Raw genomic sequence first — 21,533 nt, 5'->3', positions numbered from 1 at the left:
CAAGCTCTCACTACTTTATTTTGTGGAGAATTAGAATCTTCTGTTTCAATGGTACGACCTTTAATTCACAAAATTGTAACTTCCCATTATGAACATAGTATCGATGATGACAATATAACGGAACGATTTAAAAACAAAATTTCATATCAACTGACCACGCGTTTTGAATTGACATGGAATGAAATTGTTACTGCAAGACACGTCGCTTCTTTTCTAGATCCAAGATATAAAGATATGGGTCATGAACCCGTAAGAGCTAGAGAGATAATCCGATCACATGTCTTGCAGCTCATTGAATCAGTTGCCCCAACTACTACAAATCTTAATGATACAGAAGAAAGCGATTTGAAAATGAGTAATGTGTTAGCATTTATTTACAAAGACCATACTAATAGTACAAATGATGCATCTACACAGTTTACGGGATATCTTTCAGAACCTCAACTTCGATTTGACTTAAATCCCTTAGAGTGGTGGAGAACACGAGAAGAAAAATATCCAGCAATAGCAACTATTGCCAAAAAATATTTAGCAATCCCATCAACATCGGCAAGTTCAGAGAGGTGCTTCTCAACGGCAGGTAACATTGTGAATCCAAAAAGAAGTTGCCTTCTTCCTGAAAATGTGGATATGTTGGTATTCTTATACCAAAACAGAAAATTATATTTCTAGAAATTAGAATTATAGACTATAGTTCTTGTTATGTTTAGTTTAAGTATTATTATTATTGGTTATATCCACCTGTGAATAAGGTTGATAATTTATATTAAACGTTTAATAAATTACGTTATTAATTATATTATTTAGTCTTCATTATTTCTGCAATTATAAATTTCTTTTATATAAACGTGTATTTCACGTGTAGGATTTATAAATACACGAAATTCACGTGTATGATTTTTAAATACTCGAAATTCACGTGAATTACGTGAACTACGGATTACACGGTTTTCATCACGAAATTTTTAATTTCACGTGTACACGTGTAATCCGTGTACACGGGTTATAAGAGCTCTAATTTGTACTCCTATAATAATAAAATGTTATGTAAGTTAATAATAATTAAAGTTATTTTTAAAATAGATATATGTACCAATTTCAAACAGCTTTATTAATGCATCTTTAACAATGTTCGCAGTGTCTTGAGTATGCATTTTTCTCGTATAGTTTTTTTTTATAATTTCGCATTATAATGTCTGATAATATACAAAATGTGTGTAATTGGTTAGATGAAACTGAAGAAGATAATTTATTATATGATTCTGATGACACTGACGCTGATCCGGATTTTGTATGTACAAATACCCACAATGAAATTGATTCTGAGTCGGATACAGATGTTGATGTACACATAAATCCGTCTACATCTAGAATAAATAATGCCTCAGTTGCATAAAGATCGTGATCTAGAAGTCCACTCATACGAGACAATTCCAGTTACTATTTAGGTAAGGATAAAGTGACAAAATGGTATAAAGAAAGTTGTACTCCAAGTAATAGTCGTACACTTCGACGTAATATAGTGTTACATTTACCCGGCGTAAAAAGTGGCACGAGACAAAATCTATTATTGATTGTTGGAAGCTATTTATTCCGGATATGGTCATTGATGAAATAGTAAAATGTAGTAATATTTATTTGACTAAGATTCGTACAAATTTTCAACGGTAAAGAGATTGTCTAGTTACGACTAGAGAGGAAATAAAATCGTTGTTTGGGCTTCTGTACTTGGCAAGTGTTTTACGTAGCAACCATCTGAATTTGAAAGATCTTTGGTCAGACGATCCTTTATCTCCCGAATATTTTCGTGCTGTCATGCCCCTAAAACGATTTTATCTGTTGCTTCGTGCACTCAGGTTCGATGACATAAATACAAGAACTGAAAGAAAAATGTATCACTTATGAGGTGGTTATTTGGTGCTACTCCGTCCTTCCAATGTAAATTCCGTAAGTCCCCTTCTGTGATTGTACTATTTTTTAACGTCCATATAGGGTTTCTAGATTTCAGTCTTTTGTTTGGTGCGTTATACAAGTCATCATATATTGGAAGGCTTGGAGAGTTTTGTATTTTATCAATCATCTTTTGCTCTGCTGAGTGCCTACGCACTTCAGGGGGGGCTATATGTGAGAGTACTGGTAGCCATTTTAACTTAGTTGATTTGACACATCCTGATATAATTCTCATTGTACGATTTAGTTGTGTGTCAACATTTTTAGTATGCGTACTCCTAGCCCATACTGGGGCGCAGTATTCTGCAACACTGTAAACTAATGCCAAGGATGAAATTCGTAGGACGTTTGTCCTACAGCCCCAACTTGTTCCAGCCAGTTTGCTGATGATATTATTTCGTGTTTTCAACTAGTCTTTAACCTCTTCTAGATGTTTTTTAAAGGTTAATGATCTGTCAAGCTTAATGCCTAGGTACTTTGGTGCATTTTCGGTTGGTATAGAATTACCATCCACTACCAGATTTAATTTCCTGTTCGCTTCTCTATTGCTTAGGTGGAAATACATTAGGTGTTGCACAGACATAGTAACTGTAATAATTATGTTAATGTCAACCATTTTATATGTATTTCTAATGCATACTATAGTATAGCAGTTTCAATTTAGTAATAAATAAGAGTGAAATGACTATTATCAAACTTAAAAGGTACAAGTATTATCTGTGTTCTTTTATTAGTTTTTACCATGGTTAAATGTTTTTTAGCCATGGTTTTTACAATATTTAAATTTTTGGTAAATTATAATAATTAATCATAACTCGCTTTATAAGTAAAATACCACAGAAAAAACAACGAGAGGCCACAGATAATGTTGTTATCATTAAGTCTGACAATAGGTTATTTTATTCTTATAATCTTGTATATGATGTTAGCGCAATATTTGTTTTCTCTCACTGACTCGCGTACAACATTGATAAAACGTTTTCAGCTAAAATGTTTTTTTATGGTTTTTGAGTAATCTTAGAGTAAAATTACCAGCACCTATTTCAAAAACTATAAAGGATAATATTTTCGAGGGAAGACATATCGGTTTTATATTTTATTGTTATTTGATTTTGTATTCGACTTTAAAAATGAAAATGAAAATTTAAATGATGTTTAAGTTGTTTTAAGAAAATATTTAAACAAATCGATGTCATACCCTAAAAAATATTATTCTCTATCGTTTTTGTAATAGATGATTTTGCTCCCCAATAATAACTTTGATTAAAAATAAATTCTATTTAATATGTATTTTTTTCAGTTTTTAATAAAAAAAAAAAAACACCTTCTATAAAACTAATTAAAAAGCTATTCAATTAAATAAATTTACAATTTTGTATTCTTCTATTTATTAATAGAATAAAAATTAAAAATTTGATATCGTTAATAATGTATTACAAAAACAAAATATCAGGACAAATAAACAAGATAAGCGTATAAAAATGTCATTACATAGTACAGAAACCCTAAAAACACTTTTTTATACTGTTTTATTTATTTGTATAACTAATACAAGACTTTTATCGTTGGAAGAATTACGATTGCTAAGAGAGACAAATTTGAGTAATGTTTCTACTCTTAGAGATATGAAAAGAAAATTAAAGGCCTTGCAAATAGACTTAAAAGAAAGCCCGAATGCTTGTCATCAATTTTAAAACGTTTATAAAAATACAAAAGAGAAATTAGACAATTTATTTAGCAATGAAATAAAACACCTAAAATAGTGTAAGTGCTTCAGCTAGTTCTTAAAACAATGCATTTATTAAACTTTCATACTTTATTATGTAATTTTACTTATTTCTTTTTTTATACAAAACAGTACAATTGATGACAAACATAAAAAATCGATAAATTCAGCTGACCTGAAGTATGTAATTAATGTGTTTAGTTTAAATCTGTAAGGTTTGATTATAATTGAGTACCTATTGGCAAATTGTGTTGTTTTATTTTATCTACCAATTAGCAAATTAAAATCCGAAATAACAAATTTGAAAGTAGAAAAAGCTCATTATCGAAGTAGTTACAATTATAAACAACTAAATACATATAATGTGTTGTAATATATATTATGACTGTTTGGCATTCAAATTGAGTTTTTAAAAAGAAAAAAAAACACAAAATAGTTAGTCAAGTTGTTGAAATATTAAATTATAATTTAGTTATTACTCTGTAGATAGTATACAATAAGTAGTATTGTCATACTGTAGATTAGCTATATAGTTATACATTTATAAGGGAAGCAAATTGCTGAGATGACACATGTGTGTAGCATTTCATATAATACTGTTATAGTATGTTTTATTGGAAGGCAGTCGAGTTACACGACCCCTTGCCGTAGTACGTTTATTAGTGCGTTATATTATTATTTTACAATATATATTAATTTAAATTTACACGTGTTTGGATTACTTTATGATTCTATTCCTTTCAACACAAGTGCTATAATAACTTAAGTTATTTCTCCAACATAGATATGTATATTAAATTGTAGGTCACCCAGTAAAAGATTAAACGTTATTTACTAACTGCATTTCTTAAATTAATTTAAGAGTATATTTCAGTTCAATGCTTCGGATACAAATATAATTACAAATGGTATATCTCCTATGATACAGCTCAAGTTTAAACGTAAGATAAACAAAAATAATTTTCTTATATAAAAAATATTCTATGTGAAAAAACAATAACATAAATATAAGCTAAATTATATAAACTAATTATATTTTATTATTATATCAGTTATCTATTTGTGTTTTATTAAAAATAAATAAGTTAATAGTAAGTGGCCTACACCAAATAGTACTAAGAAAAAAAACCTATAACTTGATAACTTTAAATATTTTAAGGAAAATGCCTTTCCCATTTCGGACTAGTCTTTTATATTGTTTTAGTTTGAGTTGTACACAATTTATACTTTTAAATTTTATTTTTTAACAATGAGAATCCACAAATTCACAGTTATAGATCAATATTAATGATATTATAGAAAACATATACAATTTTCCAAAAATGTTTATGATTAAACTAAAAACAAGTAAAAAAAAAGTTTGTAACATTAAATTTACTTGGATGCCATTGGGAAACTACCCCATTTATGCATTCTAACTCTTCTCAAATATATCATTTACTTATTATACGTTGTATTTATTTTTATAGATTATACATTTTCTATTTTAAATAAAAAGAAAAAAACAGTTTATTTAAAATGAAACAAATTGCTCTTTTTTCTTTAAATAACAATAATATTCACTTCATATGGCAATACTGTAAAACAATTTTTCTCGTATGAAGAGTTAATATTTTAAGTATTAGATTAGATCTAAAGTTAGTAAATCCTTTAGTTCTATGCCTAACTATCTTTGTTTAACCACGAGATCTTATTTTTTTTAATTTTCTATACAACTTCATTCATTTCACTTATTTATGCTTTCCAAACATGCTCCACCCATTAAATTCTTTTGCTTTTTACAATAGCAATAACATAAGGGTGTTAAGTAGATAAAAAGAGAAAAAAATATATTCTGCTTTCAAATAAAGAATTAAAAATGCATGTTGTTATAAAAAAACAAAATTAATTTCGAACAGTTCCATTAATTTTCCCTAAAATATTCCATTTAAAGTTGAGTAAGTAGTCATTCTTTGCCCCCTGTCATGGATCATGTCTCATATGTGTATTTTACTATAGGATAAAAATAAGAGGTATACAGTTTCTGTTTAATAGCTTAGAACAGAAGTCTAAATTATGTTAATTCCTAAGTATTTAAATTTATCAATTTGTCCAAAAGAGTAGGGGTCATAGGCAGAGATCTTGTGAAATATTGAGCGGGGCTCAAATATTTGATGTCAAACAGACGCGTAGGGGCGTTGCTCCCACAACCCCAACAAACTAATTTTTACATTAAATCACTCATAAAAATTGTTCTCGTTATCATAATAACTTAAATAATTACAAAAATAAAAAAAAGAATAATTAATAAAATACTATTACCATTTTTAACTTAATTTATTATTATTCTATTACATTTTTTGTTAAAAATATATAGCTTCATTACTTAAAGCTTTAGACTTATATTTTTCAATATATTATATTGAAAATTTATTTAATTTTTTTTTATGTATAGATGTTCTTAACCGTGTTTTTATTTTCCTCATAGCAGAAAAACTTCGGTATTTGTTTGTTATCGCCCCGCCATATAGTATGCCGTTATTATACCTACAATTATCGTATTTAGGTCGTGATAGATGATCTATTTTGGGAAATGGAAAAATTATTGTACATTTTATATTAAACCATATTATTACGCTGCTGGCTTTCGTTATTTTATTAAACTTTGACTTCGTTTGAAACCAATACGAAAAATTAATTTTTAATAATAAAATGAATTTTAATGAATTACTTATAGTTGTTTTTAACAATGATACTGCAATTACATTTTTACAAAAAAATAATATAGTTAAAACTAGTGAAATATGTGAAAATAATAATGTTTATTTATGTTATATTCATCATAATTTTAATTATATGTCATGTTATTGTTGAAGTGTACTTTTTTTACAATTTGGGTAGGTTTTACGATGTTTTTGTACACACAGTAAAACATTTTGTTTTTGCCCCTCGTCCAATGTTAATGATCAGGGCTCGTAAGTTCATGCATCCGCATGTTTTTTCTGCTACACAGGAAAACATGCTAACTGAGATACAAATCCGTTTCATAACAGTAGTAATAATAATATAAAGTTTAATAGTGCATGTTTTTGCATGTTGTTAGGGCATATTTGGCATATAGTCGATTTTTTAGAGTTGATAGCGCATATTATTTCATAAAAAATTTTTTTAGACAAATATTTGAAAAGTTTCTTGTTTCTTATTTACTTACCCGTTTACAAAATGAGAGTATTTTTATTTATTTTTATTATCCTGTGACTACCTAGTATCCTAGCTAGAACATACCTATTTGGATTGCGTTTTACTTAGTACCGCGGAAACAATGTTATCGTAACCACTACCATACTCCGCTGTTTTAAGTCCGTCGCGCGTCGTCGAAACGACACCTGTACAGTCATGTACGCACGTGCTATGTTTCTCACCAACCCGCATCTATTATATAATTTTGTGCATTGGTACAGAATAGTTTTCTTGCACCCGCCAGTCAACGTTTCGCCGATGAGTTGTTAATAATTGTATGAGTCTAATTGTACGCGTTTATCCGTAGTCCGTTCGCTTTCCTTTTTTCGTGTGAGATAGGTACAGATAGGTAATTCATATTTTATTTAAACAATGCCGAAAGAAAAAAAAACAGTTGCAAGCCGATTGCAAGGTTTTGTGTCGGAATTTGGATCTGATATTTTTTTCAACTGACAACAAAGTTATGATTTGTAAAGTTTGTGAAACAAAGGTATCTAGTGAAAAACGTTTTAGTATTTCACAACACATTGCTTCAGATAAGCAAGTACGTGGTGTTCAACGTTTCAAAAGAAAGGAAGGAAACAAAAAAATACAGCTGCTCGTACCTTCCATATCGAAAAAGAGTGAATATAACTTAGATTTATGTAAAGCGATGCTAGCTGCCAATATCCCTCTTAACAAATTATCCAATCCACAATTTAGAAGTTTTCTTGAAAAGTATACTATGAAAGATACCCCCGTAGAATCAACATTACGATTAGGATATGTTGACATTGTTACATCGATACGGTTAACGAGATTAAAGAAAAAGTTAACGGTAAAAAAATATGGATATCGATGGATGAGACCACAGATGTTGAGGGCAGGTATATAGTGAGTACAATAATTGGAACACTCTTGCATGATTCTCCTAGTGAAATATTTTTATTAAATATTGATCAACTGGAAAAAGCAAATCATAGTACTATATGTAAAGCATTAGATAAATCACTGTTGTTACTATGGCCCGACGGAATACAGTACGATAATGTCCTGTTGTTTGTAACTGACGCCGCACCATATATGACAAAGGCCGCTTGTACTTTCCAATCTTTTTACACGAAAATGATCCATCTCACTTGTATGGCACACGGTCTACATCGTGTGGCCGAAGAAATTCGTTCACAGTTTGGAAATGTAGACGATTTAGTGGCCAACGTTAAGCAAGTATTTCGAAAATGTCCATATCGAATACAATTCTTTAGAAATGAAGCACCTGACTTACCAGTACCCCCATCACCTGTTATTACTCGCTGGGGTACATGGTTAACTGCTGCGTCGTACTACTGCATACATTTTGAAACTATAAAACGTATAGTTGAATCATTTGACGAAAGTGATGCTGTGGCTATAAAAAAATCGAAAAATGTTTTCAAACTCCAATAATTACAGGCTAACTTGATTTATATCAAATCAAACTTTCGACCAATAGCGATCACGCGTCTACAAGAACAAAGCATTCTATTAAGTGAAGGACTTAAAATAGTTGAAGAAATCCAAGACACGTTTACAAAATTAGAAGGACATCACGGAATTGAAATTAAAAAAAAACTAAAATATGTTTTGGACAAAAATATTGGGTACAACATAATTCGTAAAATTTCTAAAGTTTTGAGTGGCGAAGAAGACAATATTGCAAATTTAGATCTACCTGATGATATGACGGCAAACGATTTATTGTACTTCAAATATGCACCCCTTACTTCAGCAGATGTAGAAAGATCTTTTTCTATGCTCAAAAACTTATTGGTAGACAATCGCCGATCTTTCAAGTTGGAAAACATCAAAAAAACGCTAATAATGCAGTGTAATTTCTTAAGTAAATATAATTTTTGTAAATATTATGCTAATATATCTCCAAATGAAATACCTAATATTAAATTCCAAATGTTTTCATCGTAGGTGCAGAATAATGGTGTTCAAAAATAAGATAACAAAGCCATATTATGAACTTCACAAGTATTAATTTTTTTTTTTATTTTACTAATTTTGGTTAATAAATGTATAAAAATTAAAATTAATAAAACACTTTTAAATTAATGGATATATTCTTATTATTTTAAAATTTGCCCTTGGTTTTTTTACATAATGCATATTTGTAGTGCATAATTTAAAAATGTTAGGGCTTATAAATGCATATTTCCAAACTTTTTAGTGCTTATTTATGCATTTTTTAGTGCATGAACTTACGAGCCCTGCATTAAGCATTAAAATCTTCTATCAATTTAACTGCCCTTTCTGCAGTATCATTGGTTATTGTTAGTGAATTTATTATATTTTTTCCATTTATGAAAGTAGTATTTGATTCCCAAGATGTTGGATCGTTTTTTAGGAATCCATCGTCAATTTTAAATTGAGAAAATAGTTTCAAGCTACTTCTTGATATAAATGCATCAATATTTTTTTCTGAAAGGAAGGACAATTGATTGTTTATTGCTTTATATTAATTTTTAAATCTATTTAATAAACTAAAGGTTTTACTTACCTAAAAATGTATCATCGATTTGGTTTGTTTGAATAATCAATCGTTTGGTTGGATTTTTGGATGGTTTTTTTTTTAAAGCTTTTACCATTTCACGCTTTATCTCATGTGGTATAGAATCGTCAAAAAAAGACAATGCAACAGTTTCTTCGGTTAAGTACCATAAATGGTAACATATTTTTTTTGTCGATACTTTAGATATGTCTTTATCCATTGTTTCCAATCTTTTATAAATTGTAAATCTTGATTAGGAGCTTTTGCTGGTAATGAGCAATTAAACCAAGCTTTAACATAAAATAAAAAAAACACAAATCTCTCCAAGTGCTTTTTTAGTAGACTAGGCAATATTATAATAATTTCTAAACAAAAATATTTTCAAGCAATAAATTGCCCGTGCCATCCACCGAGCTTGATGCATAGCACCAGGAGGATGAATTGTAATATTGTATTTCAAATCACCACCAAGAAACATTGGTACTAATTCTAAAAATTCACGGTAATCTCCACGAGAGTGATTAATTTTTAGTTTAACTTGGACAAAATTGAGAATATCTTCCCTCACATTTTCTAAAATAGCACCACATGCTTGATCTTCAATCCCACTATTATATTTATTAATATGTATTTCGTTCCATTGTTTTTGGAAGTTTTTACATAATGGAATACTTGAGCTTGTTGTAACTTGAGGTATTTTAATTTCAAAAACGGCTCTTAAAATAAGTTCGTAAATATGATGTCTACACGGAAGATATAGTAGGTCTCTACCTAATTTTTTTTCAATTAAAATACACGCTCCATTTATACGACCTGTATTGGACGCAGTTGTGTCACAATACAAAGCTTCAACAATATCGCATAGCCCCCAATCTCGTAATGCATTACACACAGCTGCAGCTTGTTCTTCGCCTGTTGATCGCTCAAGTTTTGGAACTCCTAAAATTTGTTCTATATTTAATAAATAATATATGATACTTTTTAATATAGTTTGGTTCGAGTGATATTTTTTTTTTTTGTGAACATGTCTGATTTACGGCAATGTTCCCGCGAATTTCTCGCAGAATTCATTTAACTGTATAAAAGTTTTCCTTGTTTATGGCAAGTTAAAAACAAGGATTACAGTGATAAGCATAAAAAAATTTGGCTTATGAGGAACTTATTAAAAAATTTCAAGAAGTTGATTCTTCGGCAAACAAAGAAACAGTTAGTAAAAAGATTAATTCCTTGAGAACAGTTTATAAGAAGCAGCTTGCTAAATTAAAAAATCAGCCTCCTCTGGAGCTGGAGAGGATGATATGTACAAACCGGTCTTATGGTATTTTGATCTCTTCAATTTTTTAAATGATCAAGACATTTCAAGAACACCTCGCGAAACAATTGATGACGAAGACGCTGTGTCTGTTGGAATAGACCAAGAGGTAAGTGAACGATTTAATATTTAGTAAATAAGCAATGTATTGTCTAAAGACAGATGACACTTTATTTTTATGATACAATTTTAGAAACATGAATATCATTAAGTAATCTTCATTTAATTTCTTTCCAAAAAATAGTTTAATTTAACATCTCTAATTTATGATCACATTGAACACAGTTTAGAGGGAACATTGAATGAATAAATCATGGTGTATATACTATATAAACATAATAAAATGCATAAAAAATTATTATGATTATAATTAAATTTTAATATTTTAAATTATACCTTTAATAGTCACTGTTATTTTATATTATAAAATATCGTATAGCGTATAGTTATGATTGCATAAAAAACGATATTTATACATCAACTTCTAAAGAATATAAATTAATAATAATGCTAATACAATATAAGTATGAAGATTTGTATTATTATACATTTTTTATTATTTATTCAAATTAATTAATTATTGCATATTTATATATAAAGAGTATACTCAAAAGAATGTAACAAAACTTAGGTTGCAAATTAGGAATAAAAATAAAAATACAAGTAATCATTATAATACACCATTAATATTTGTAGAAAACTGCTAAACAGAAACACTTTTTTCTTGCCATGCTACGGATCCTTCTTGATTAAAATACTTAGTAAAGTTCTCTCTCACAATCTTGGCACTTTTTAATTGTTGGCCCCTCATATTACGTTGTAGGTTATACATCCTTTCATGATCACATCTTTCTCCTAATTCCACACAATGGTCCATAATATTTTCACTGTCCATACTTCCAGGAGGGGTTTAACTTTGGGGCGATATTTTACGCAAGAAATTGTGCAAAGCACAACATGCTAGAACGACAGTCTCTATGTTTTCTACTTTCAAATTAATCGATGTGTGAAAGATGCGAAATCTTGAAGCTAAAATTCCGAAAGTGTTCTCAACTACACGGCGCGCCCTAGACAAACGGTAGTTGAAAATTCTTCTTTCCTTATTTAGAGAATTTCGGTTATAAGGTTTGAGAAGATCTGATCGCATCGCTAAAGCCTCATCACTTACGAAAACATACTCAAGAACCCGATTTGATTGTGAAAGCTGTGTAGGTTCTGGAATTTTCAAGTCGTTGTTAATGAGTTTTTCATAAAACTTTGTACGATTTAGTACACAAACATCAGAAATACGACCTACACTGTAGTAAATAAATTCACAGTTTGCATTTGCTATAGCCATCAAGACTATACTATGAGTTTTTTTATAATTGAAATAGTAAGACCCACTATCCTCGGGGGAAATTATTTGAACATGTTTCCCGTCAATTGCGCCTAAGCAATGAGGGAACTGCCACTTGTTGTCGAAATCAGCTGCAATGTCCTTAGAACTTTTAGGAAACTACAAAATAATAAAATGGTATATGTATAGGTATAGTAGGTATAGGTATTTAATTCCAATTTTAATGAACACCTAATATGTGTCTACATTTAAGGAAAACATTATACGGAATTGTTTAAAAGTAAAATAATATAAATTATTTTTTAATTTTGAAATTTCCTTTTTTTACCAACAAATATTTAAAATAACAAATATTTCTGTACGTAATGATACGACGTTTTATAGAAAAATAAGGAGGTAGTAACCAATATGTTTTTGCAAATAATGTTTTTATTTTTCAAGTGTGATGAAGTTGAGAATCAAAGTTATGAAGAAGATACTGACAATCCATCTATTCCAGCAGAAAGTTCAGCCAATTGGAGTACTTCGTCGTCTAGTGCGTATCATTCACGGGGATCATCTCGAAAGAAGCAAGCACGTATGACTAATGAAAAAGTGGAGGATGTGTTGACAAAGGCGGAGAAGCGATTAGAGTCTATCACTTCTGATGATTTATTTGACCGATATGGCAAACACATCGCTGATCGACTTAGACAGATCAGTCCGAATCAAATAAAATTTGTTCAAAAGTTGATAGGTGATGTTTTATTTGAAGGTGAAATGGAATCCCTTAATATAAACTGCAAAGTAGTTGATACGGGGGAGAAAGAGTCTCACTCCCGTCCATCTATACCTATACAGCACACTTTTCCACCTCGATTTGAACAGAATCAGTTTTCACAGTTTAATTATGTACCTCAGACATTTCAATATCAACATACTACAAACCAACTCGAAACAGGATCAGCCGTAACTAACACACCACCAGCATCATTTCAATATCAACAACCACAAACTGAATTTCCTCGTCAAGTTGTATATCCACATCTTCATACCGGAGCATTTCAACAAACTACAAAGCAACATGAAAGGATCATCCATCAATAACACACCACCAGCTACACTTGCTTCTGGTTCAGCCTTGGCAGAATATGTAACCATTTTTTCAGGTGGAAATGACTAAGGCTACTACTTTTTTGCTATGATAATATCAGGAAATATTTGTCTTACTATTATACGACCATCTAAGTATTTTTTTTTTTTTGATAAAAAATTGAATTTACTTGTAATTTGTTATTAAAAAATTAAAGTTAATACTTCTAAAGAATAAAATGTTTAGTATTTACTAACCTTTAAGTAATCTTTTTTTAGAACCTGATAGATTGCATTACATGTTTCAGGAATTTTTTTGCTTAAACTTGATTTAGATACAATGGTAGTGAACTTCAAGTCTTTATAGCTTCTCCCTGTAGCAAGGAATCTTAAAGTTGCTGAAAGCCTTTCTTGTGGTGAAATAGCTTTTCTCATACAAGTGTCATCTTTCCTTATGTATGGCGTTACCAGTTCCAACAATCGAGTGTAAGTCATAGCGTCCATACGCAAACAATTGCGCCAGTCATTATCCATAGATTCAATACTCAATTCCTTCAGTAAATTGATATGGGAGTACTGACTTCTTTTTAAAAGCCATTTCCTTGACCACTTTCTTCTATTTCTCTTTTTTTTCTTCGTAAGCTGATGCATCTGTACTAGGGATATTATGGTAAAAAACCACAACAGTGCTTCTTCCATATCGTCATAACTGAAATACAGTTGAAACTGAGATGGAAAACGATAAAACGTACAATAAGTCGTTACGTGTAAACCGTCCTTAATGCTTAAATTACTAGGCCATTCGAAATTTTGAAAAACTTCATCATTTTATTAAAATTTGAATTAATAGTTATACCTTGTTCATAATTTATATTTACATTAATATTTCTAGACATTTCTTGTTCGTAATCAAGACTTAGAACGGAATAATTTTCATTTTCATTCAAAGAGGAAGTACTAGTAGGAAGCAATGGGACATCAATTTTACATTGCAATTCTACTGTATTTGGATTATTTTCTTTTGAAGGTTTTAAAAATTTTTGAAACACACCAGTTTGACATTTCATGAACTTTTCTTTTAATTTTTGACTACCAGATTCGAATTTTCTGAATTTATCTCGATCACGACCCATTATGGCGAAATAAACTGTTGAAACAGAAACGTAAAATATATAACAATACAAATTTACGCCTCAACATGCACATTTTATTTCAAATTTGATTAAAAAAACTAATAAATAAATAAAATTGTGTGTTACAATACATTAAATTTATGTACTCATGTGTATAGATGTACAATCGTATAGTATTATCATTGACTAATGACTATATAAATTATATAATTTATACACATATATTTAATGTATATGGTATATTTACGTACAGTGAAAACTCTTTTTAACGAATTTGAAGGGACCAAGAAATTTTTTTCATTATACAGTTTTCGTAATAAATAGTTTAAAAATCAAAATTTTTATTATTAATGTATAAAGGTATGTAGGTACCTATGTATTATCATTGATTATAAATACTATAGATCGCTCACTGCAATACAAAATACGTTGCGCGGAAATTATTTCCGATAGAGAGCGTTAAGGTATTTGTCTGCAATAAAATTAAATAATTAAGTATTATGTAGGTACTTAGAATTTGAACAATCGGAATGTAAAGATCACCACATATTTATGCTGAAATTGCTTCTTGTCACTGGAATATACAAAGGATGTAAATATTTGAGTAATGATGAAAAAACCTATAAGCAAACTAATAAAATCCTAGCAAAATTAAGAATTTTAACCAATAGGTAAAATTATATGATTTTATTGATTATATCATTATATAAATATAATATCGTGTATTGTTTATTATAATATGTAATTTTTTAGTTTTAGTATTTATTTTGTGACTCAATACGAAAATATTTGATAATTCATCGGAAAATTAATTTAATGTAAAAAGTGTATAAATAATATGTTGTTTTTAATATTGTATTATATTTAAAATAATGAAATTGGTATATTGCTAGTGTACCAATAAGAATTTCAGTAATAATATTTCAGAAATAACAGTATTTATTTACTATTTGATCATAATTCAAATAGTACTCAATTTATTGCTCTTATTTTTGTACAACGGACTTAATTAACCGATTTTGAAAGAGGATAAGTTCGATTGAAACTCAATTTATCTACGCCAAAGAATTTTACTGTTATTACGTCCATAGTTATCAGTTATCACTGTTAGCGATCCACGATGATTATATATTTTTTTAAATATTGTTGGATTCGATGGTTGACGAATATGTGCGTATACTGCGAATGTGCGACGGCGGTCGACGACAATGACGATGCGGTTACGATACTAGCGCTCGGAGAGAAATCCGTCAGAACTAGGCAGGTGACGATAGCGCTGCATAGCCACTTGACGCGCAGCGTATTTTGTATTGCAGTGAGCGATCTATAGTATTTATAATCAATGGTATTATTAATTATTATTTATCATACACTTTATTATTTTTACATTACACGAGTAGTTAATTACATATTATTTATTATTTTATTAAATTATTATAAGATACGTATTTTATTTTATACAATAATTTAAATCTTTGTTTAAACTTATTTAGTCTGCCAATATTTTTTTATAAACGGTATTATTACGATGACACAAGTAGATAATGAAAGATATAATCGTAATTGTAAATTTCGGCATTTATGTCGATTTATATACTTTATAATTTATATTAGGAATTAGGATAACACGTAAATTATAATATGAAACATAAAATATTTATTAATATTTTTCTTAAAATGCCGATAAAAAAAATTTGGCTGTCCAAAAAATCTTTAAAATTTAATACAAGGTGTATTATAAGTTGTACTTATCGTAGTAAAAAAAAAAAATCAAAAATCGTTAGTCACAATTTTTGTTTATAAGCATTTAAAGTTCAAATGTTTACGAAAAAAATATCAAAATCACGAAAATTTGCAAGGAGTTTAAAATTCATAACATTTATACTTAGGTTCAAAAATCCAATACAAGGTTATCTATAAGTTTTCCTTCAAGTAACTGTAAAAATAAAATTCCAGCGTCAATATAGAAAACATTTTATGAGCGTATGAAATTTAATTTATAACACAACGCATAACGCTATTCACTACTATGGCATTTTATATAAAACTTTTTTAATTTGTATAATCATTTGTTTAGGTGAAGTTTTTAATTTTAAATCTCCATCAGTTAATGACCCTGAAAAGATAAAAAAAAAATAAATAAATAAATTAGTTATTTATGAATTTTATTTAAGATTACCATTTTTTTATGCCGGTACAGTTCATTTGGTGCATGAAAGGTCATCGAACAGTGACAAATGTTTGGTTTTTTCCGGTGTGTATCCTATTGTCATGGTCTTTTAATTGTCCACTATCACCTAGATATTTACTGCATTTCCAACAAATCAATTTTTTACATTTGCATTGTGTTGTGTGTCAATGTGATGTTTTAAATTAAACTTCAATGAAAATGATTGCCCACACTCTTCACAATCGTAGTTTTTTCCACCGAAATGTGTAATAAAATGTTGCTTTAAGTTATCATTCATCTTAAACAATTTTGGACAGTATTGACATTGGAATCATTCAATGACATCATGTGTCGATTTATGGTAATTAAACCATGATTTAAATTTGAATTTTTTTTTGACAAATGTCACATATGTAACATTTATTATAAATAGCATCTGTATTGGTATGGAAGTATTATCATCATCGTCGTCATAATCATCATCATTCGTTCCTGATTTTTGTTGTCCATGGTTTGTCGATGTTGAAAGTGATTCGGCATGAATACTAAAAACTTTAATACAAATATATTGTTATCAATGTATTTAAAACAAAGCTAGAAGTTAAATAATTTGAAATTAACGTGATGTATAAAAACGTTAGAAAAGTAATATGTTATAATATATGACGTTTTATTTATATTTATATTAAATATGTGTATGGAGTATATTATAATGGCTGAAGGTAATAATACTATTATATAAACAAAAACATAATTTTAATTTACCATATGAGTAATAATTAATGGGACAAAATTAAAAAAACAACATATAAATGAAATAGTCAAAACCACCATTCTTATATGTTCATTTAGTTTGCATGTGCGAGAAAGGCATTCACAGTTATCTATGCCTAAATAATGGCTACCATAAAACACATTTAACTCTTGGCCTTTGTGGATAGTTGATATTGCTTTGACACAGGATTCGGTCTTGGATCTACTATGCCATTGGACGTTGGGATTACAATCATGGTTAATAAAACTGATAGGACCGAGTAACGTAGTCAGTGGCGGATGATTACCTATTAGGCTCGTGAGGCTCGAGCCTAAGACGGCAAATTGTTTCATGTTATTTTATTTTTATGAACAAAAAAAAAAAAATAAAGGAATTCAAATGGGGTACTCATAATTTTTGGTATCTGAAGAAATTAATGGCTACTTGTTTCTTGTTATAACTTGCGTTATTACACAATACGCAGCCGCTAAATAAGAATAATGCAAAATTAATATCGATTTAATTTATAAACTGATCGACGTTGGCGATTCCGCGAGTAAATATAAATAAATTTATCGGCGGAAATGTTTGAATGTTCGACGTTTGACAAAAAGATAAGATTATTTCCAAACCGTATTATACAATATACATCTATACTTGACACGGCGACAATCGTAATCTTTATGACATTATTTTATAAAGTATTATTTTTTTTTTTTTGACATAAACAATCTATACAGTTTTGCACAATAAGTTTATATGATGAAAGTAATTAAAAGACATGAAAGTTGTGAATTAAGCAGCCACCCATTAGTAACTCTTGGCTATTGATTAGTTAGTTATTATTATTATTATTTTTTTTTTTTTGCCAGATACGTTAGAGTCTAACGGTTAGACATTAAAGTTTTGTAAAAGGTCACGGCACCATTTCCTTTTTAATCGGCGGTTAGGATTTCCTGGGAGAGTAAGGATGGAAAGATCTTTTATGAGAGGGTTAGGATGAGTTTGGAGTCGTTTATGAAATCGTGTGTAAAAAATGCGTGCCTCCTCGACTATTGTTTTCATATGGAGATCATTATGAAGAGCGTGGTTAGAAATATAGGGAGGAGCATTGGATAATCGTCGGAATGATATGTTTTGGAACGTTTGGATTCTATTAGTGTTGGATTTTTTTGCTGCACCCCACAGTTGAAGTCCATACGTCCAGATTGGTTTGAGAAGCGATTTGTACATTATTAGTTTGGTGTTTAGAGTGGAGAACTTATTCCTAATTAGCAGTGGTTTAAGCATACGCATGCGATTGTTTAGGGTTAGTCGTTTGGTTTTGGAGGTGTTTTTTCCATGTGAGTCTTTTGTCAAGAAATAGCCCTAAATATTTTACTGTGTCGGATTTGGGAATTATTACATTGTTAAGAGTAATGTTAGGACATATTCCTTGTTTGAGTGTGAATGTTGTGTGTATAGATTTGTTTTGATTTATTTGCACTCGCCATTTATCATACCACTCGGACAAGTGGTTAAGATGTACTTGTAAGTTTGATGAGGCAATTATAGGATCTTTATTTATAGATAAAATGACTTTGTCATCGGCATAATCCGCTACGATGGTTTGTTGCATGGTGGGTTGGTCTGCTACATAGATGTTAAACAGAAAAGGGGAAAGTATACCACCTTGTGGTACACCCGCTTTGATTGGTGCAATTTCTGATGTCGACGAATTAAATTGTACTTGAAAGTGTCTTATCAGTTAAATAAGATTTAATTAATAAGTATAGTGGGGAAGGAAGAAATTTTTTAAGTTTGAATTGGAGGCCTTCATGCCAAACCCGCTCAAACGCTTGTGCAACGTCCAGAAAAATACAAGAACAATAAAGCTTTTTTTCAAGGGATGTAGAAATAACATCAACAACTCGATGTAATTAATGTATTGTGTTATGTGAGTTGCGGAACCCGAACTGAGTATTTGGAAGTATATTGTTAGTGATAATATGTGGTATTATGCGTCTTAAAATAAGTATTTCTAAAACTTTTGAAAGGAAAGGCAAGAGACTTATTGGTCTGAATGAGGTTGGGGTATCTAGTGGTTTGTCAGGTTTAGAAAATGGAACTATTTTAGAGAATTTCCATAACATCGGAAAATATGACAATTTGAGAATAAATAGCATTAAATATATATGTTAATAGTACTATGGCTTTTTTAGGAAGGCACCTAGCTACTTCGGCCGTAATCAGATCAAAACCTGGTGACTTTTTTAGTGAGTATTTTTGGATGGTCTGTTTAACTTCATTCGGGGTGAAATATTTTTCAGGTTGATTTATTGAAGATGGTAGGTTTAGATAGGTGTTTACCTCTTCAATGTGTTCAGGTGTAAGTATATCATGATGCGGTTGAAACGTTTCGTGGAGATGAGCTTTAAAAACTTCGGCCTTATCGTCGTCAGAAAAGGCAAATGAATTATCTGGTTTTTTAAGTGGGACTGAGGGGCGTTTATATTGAAGTAATTTTTTGGTTTCGCGCCATAAGCTCCCGTCAACAGAGGAGAGTGAGGTCAGTTTTTGTTCGTACATATCAGCTTTTTTTTTAGCCAACAGTTTTTTTAACGAATTTGCTAATTTATTATATGCAATTTTATGTGAGGGTAACCGTGTGATTTGATAACATGCTCTTGCTCTACGCTTTTCGACTATTAATGAGCGGAATTGCTCAGAAACAAAAGCGTGATTATGTACTGAGTTTTTGGTGGTATTTAGGGTGTTAGACTTGGAAGCCGCTGATTGAATAAGCGTTGTCAAGTCATTAACTGCATCGTCGATCTCTTGAGCAGATTTTAAGCTTATTTTTAGGTTAATTTCTTCAGCTATGATGTTGTGAAATTTAAGTCGATTAGTCGCTGCCGTAAAAAGTTTGGGACTTGATTGTACGCGCTTGAGGAGTGACATCGATATTGAGAATGACGGACGAATGGTCGGAATTAAGATCCAGAATATTATTAATAGAATAATGTAAGTTACTAGGAATTTTTGTGACAAAGATGTCTAGGATGTCAGGTTTTTTCCTTACTGAGGTTGGCCAATATGTTGGCCCAGGAGGTGCAAGGATTTTTTCATATTGGTGAAATTATAAAGCAAGTTTCCACATTGGTGACTCGGCAACCCCAACTTTGGTGTTTCGCGTTATAATCACCACCGATAATAAAGTTATTGGCCGTTGAGTCAAAAAAGTCGGTAACGTTATCAATAGTTAGATTATGTTTAGGTGGACTATAGATTGCAGCGATAGTAACAGGGATATTATTAATTATTTATTTATTTATTTTATTTGTTAACGGGCTGGGCCCTATTCAACAGTTTAACATAATACAATAATACATAATTTAAAATAATTAATACAATGACATAATTAAATTTAAATAAGATAATAATTACAGAATAATAAGTATAATAATGATAATAAAACAAATATAAAAATATATAATAATAAATGTATCAGTTTTGATGAACGCACCGTCATTGGCCAGCCGCATCATGCGGTCTAACGGATTATTTCTGCCATAATTGGTAGCGTGCGCAGGAACAACGAAAGGAGCATGGTATCTAGTAGTTCGGGAAGGAACTTTGAAATTGACTATCGAGAGAAGTGAAGGAGCATCTATACGGCCATCAACCAGTTTATTCAGAAACTCTATGTTAGCGTTAACTCGCCTGTCGGCCAGTGAAATGAGGCTGAGTTCCTGCATAACTAAGAAATAGTCGTGGGGAGGATAATTTATTTTTAAGACAAAAGCTGCGCAAGATAAGAACCGTTTCTGAACACGTTCTAATTGACATGAGTCAGATACCGTATAAGGGTCCCATAGGACCGATGCATACTCTAAAAGTGAACGGACCAATGAGCAGTATATAGTTTTTAATGAAGAAGATAGATTGAACTCCTTTGATATGCGCATTACAAACCCAATCGTTTTTAAGGCTTTGCAGCATATCACTTCAGTGTGGGATTGAAAATTGAGATCGGAATTAAAGATAATACCTAGGTCTTTCTTACTACAAACCGATGTTACACTTGAACCATTGATGGAGTAAGTATAGTTAATAGGGGAGCGGTGTTTTAAAAATGACATGGAATGACATTTATTTACATTAAACTGAAGACCAATATTATTAAACCAGGAGACCAGGTTGTTGAGATCATTCTGGAGCGTAGAGCAGTCAGATAAGTTATCAATTTTCCTAAGTCGTCGGCAAACATGAGTAGTTCACAGTTTTTGACAATTTCCTTGATGCCATTTACATACAAAGAAAACAATATTGGAGATAAATGTCCTCCTTGAGGAACTCCAGAAG

General features: G+C 30.2%; 2 protein-coding genes across 2 annotated transcripts; one reads left to right on the top strand and one right to left on the bottom strand.

Annotated features, from left to right (window-relative positions):
• Positions 1-234: 234 nt before the first annotated feature.
• LOC132924170 (E3 SUMO-protein ligase ZBED1-like) lies at positions 235-672 on the top strand. The gene has a single exon (XM_060988311.1). It carries the CDS (start codon positions 235-237, stop codon positions 670-672), a length of 438 nt encoding a protein of 145 aa, XP_060844294.1.
• Positions 673-13,029: 12,357 nt separating this feature from the next.
• Positions 13,030-14,234, bottom strand: LOC132927954 (uncharacterized). The gene has a single exon (XM_060992519.1). It carries the CDS (start codon positions 13,829-13,831, stop codon positions 13,376-13,378), a length of 456 nt encoding a protein of 151 aa, XP_060848502.1. The 5' UTR covers positions 13,832-14,234; the 3' UTR covers positions 13,030-13,375.
• Between the last annotated feature and the right edge of the window lie 7,299 nt (positions 14,235-21,533).

Source organism: Rhopalosiphum padi, chromosome 3, assembly GCF_020882245.1.
Source record: "Rhopalosiphum padi isolate XX-2018 chromosome 3, ASM2088224v1, whole genome shotgun sequence".
NCBI classification, from domain to species: domain Eukaryota; kingdom Metazoa; phylum Arthropoda; class Insecta; order Hemiptera; family Aphididae; genus Rhopalosiphum; species Rhopalosiphum padi.
This window is presented reverse-complemented; position numbering and strand designations above follow the sequence as displayed.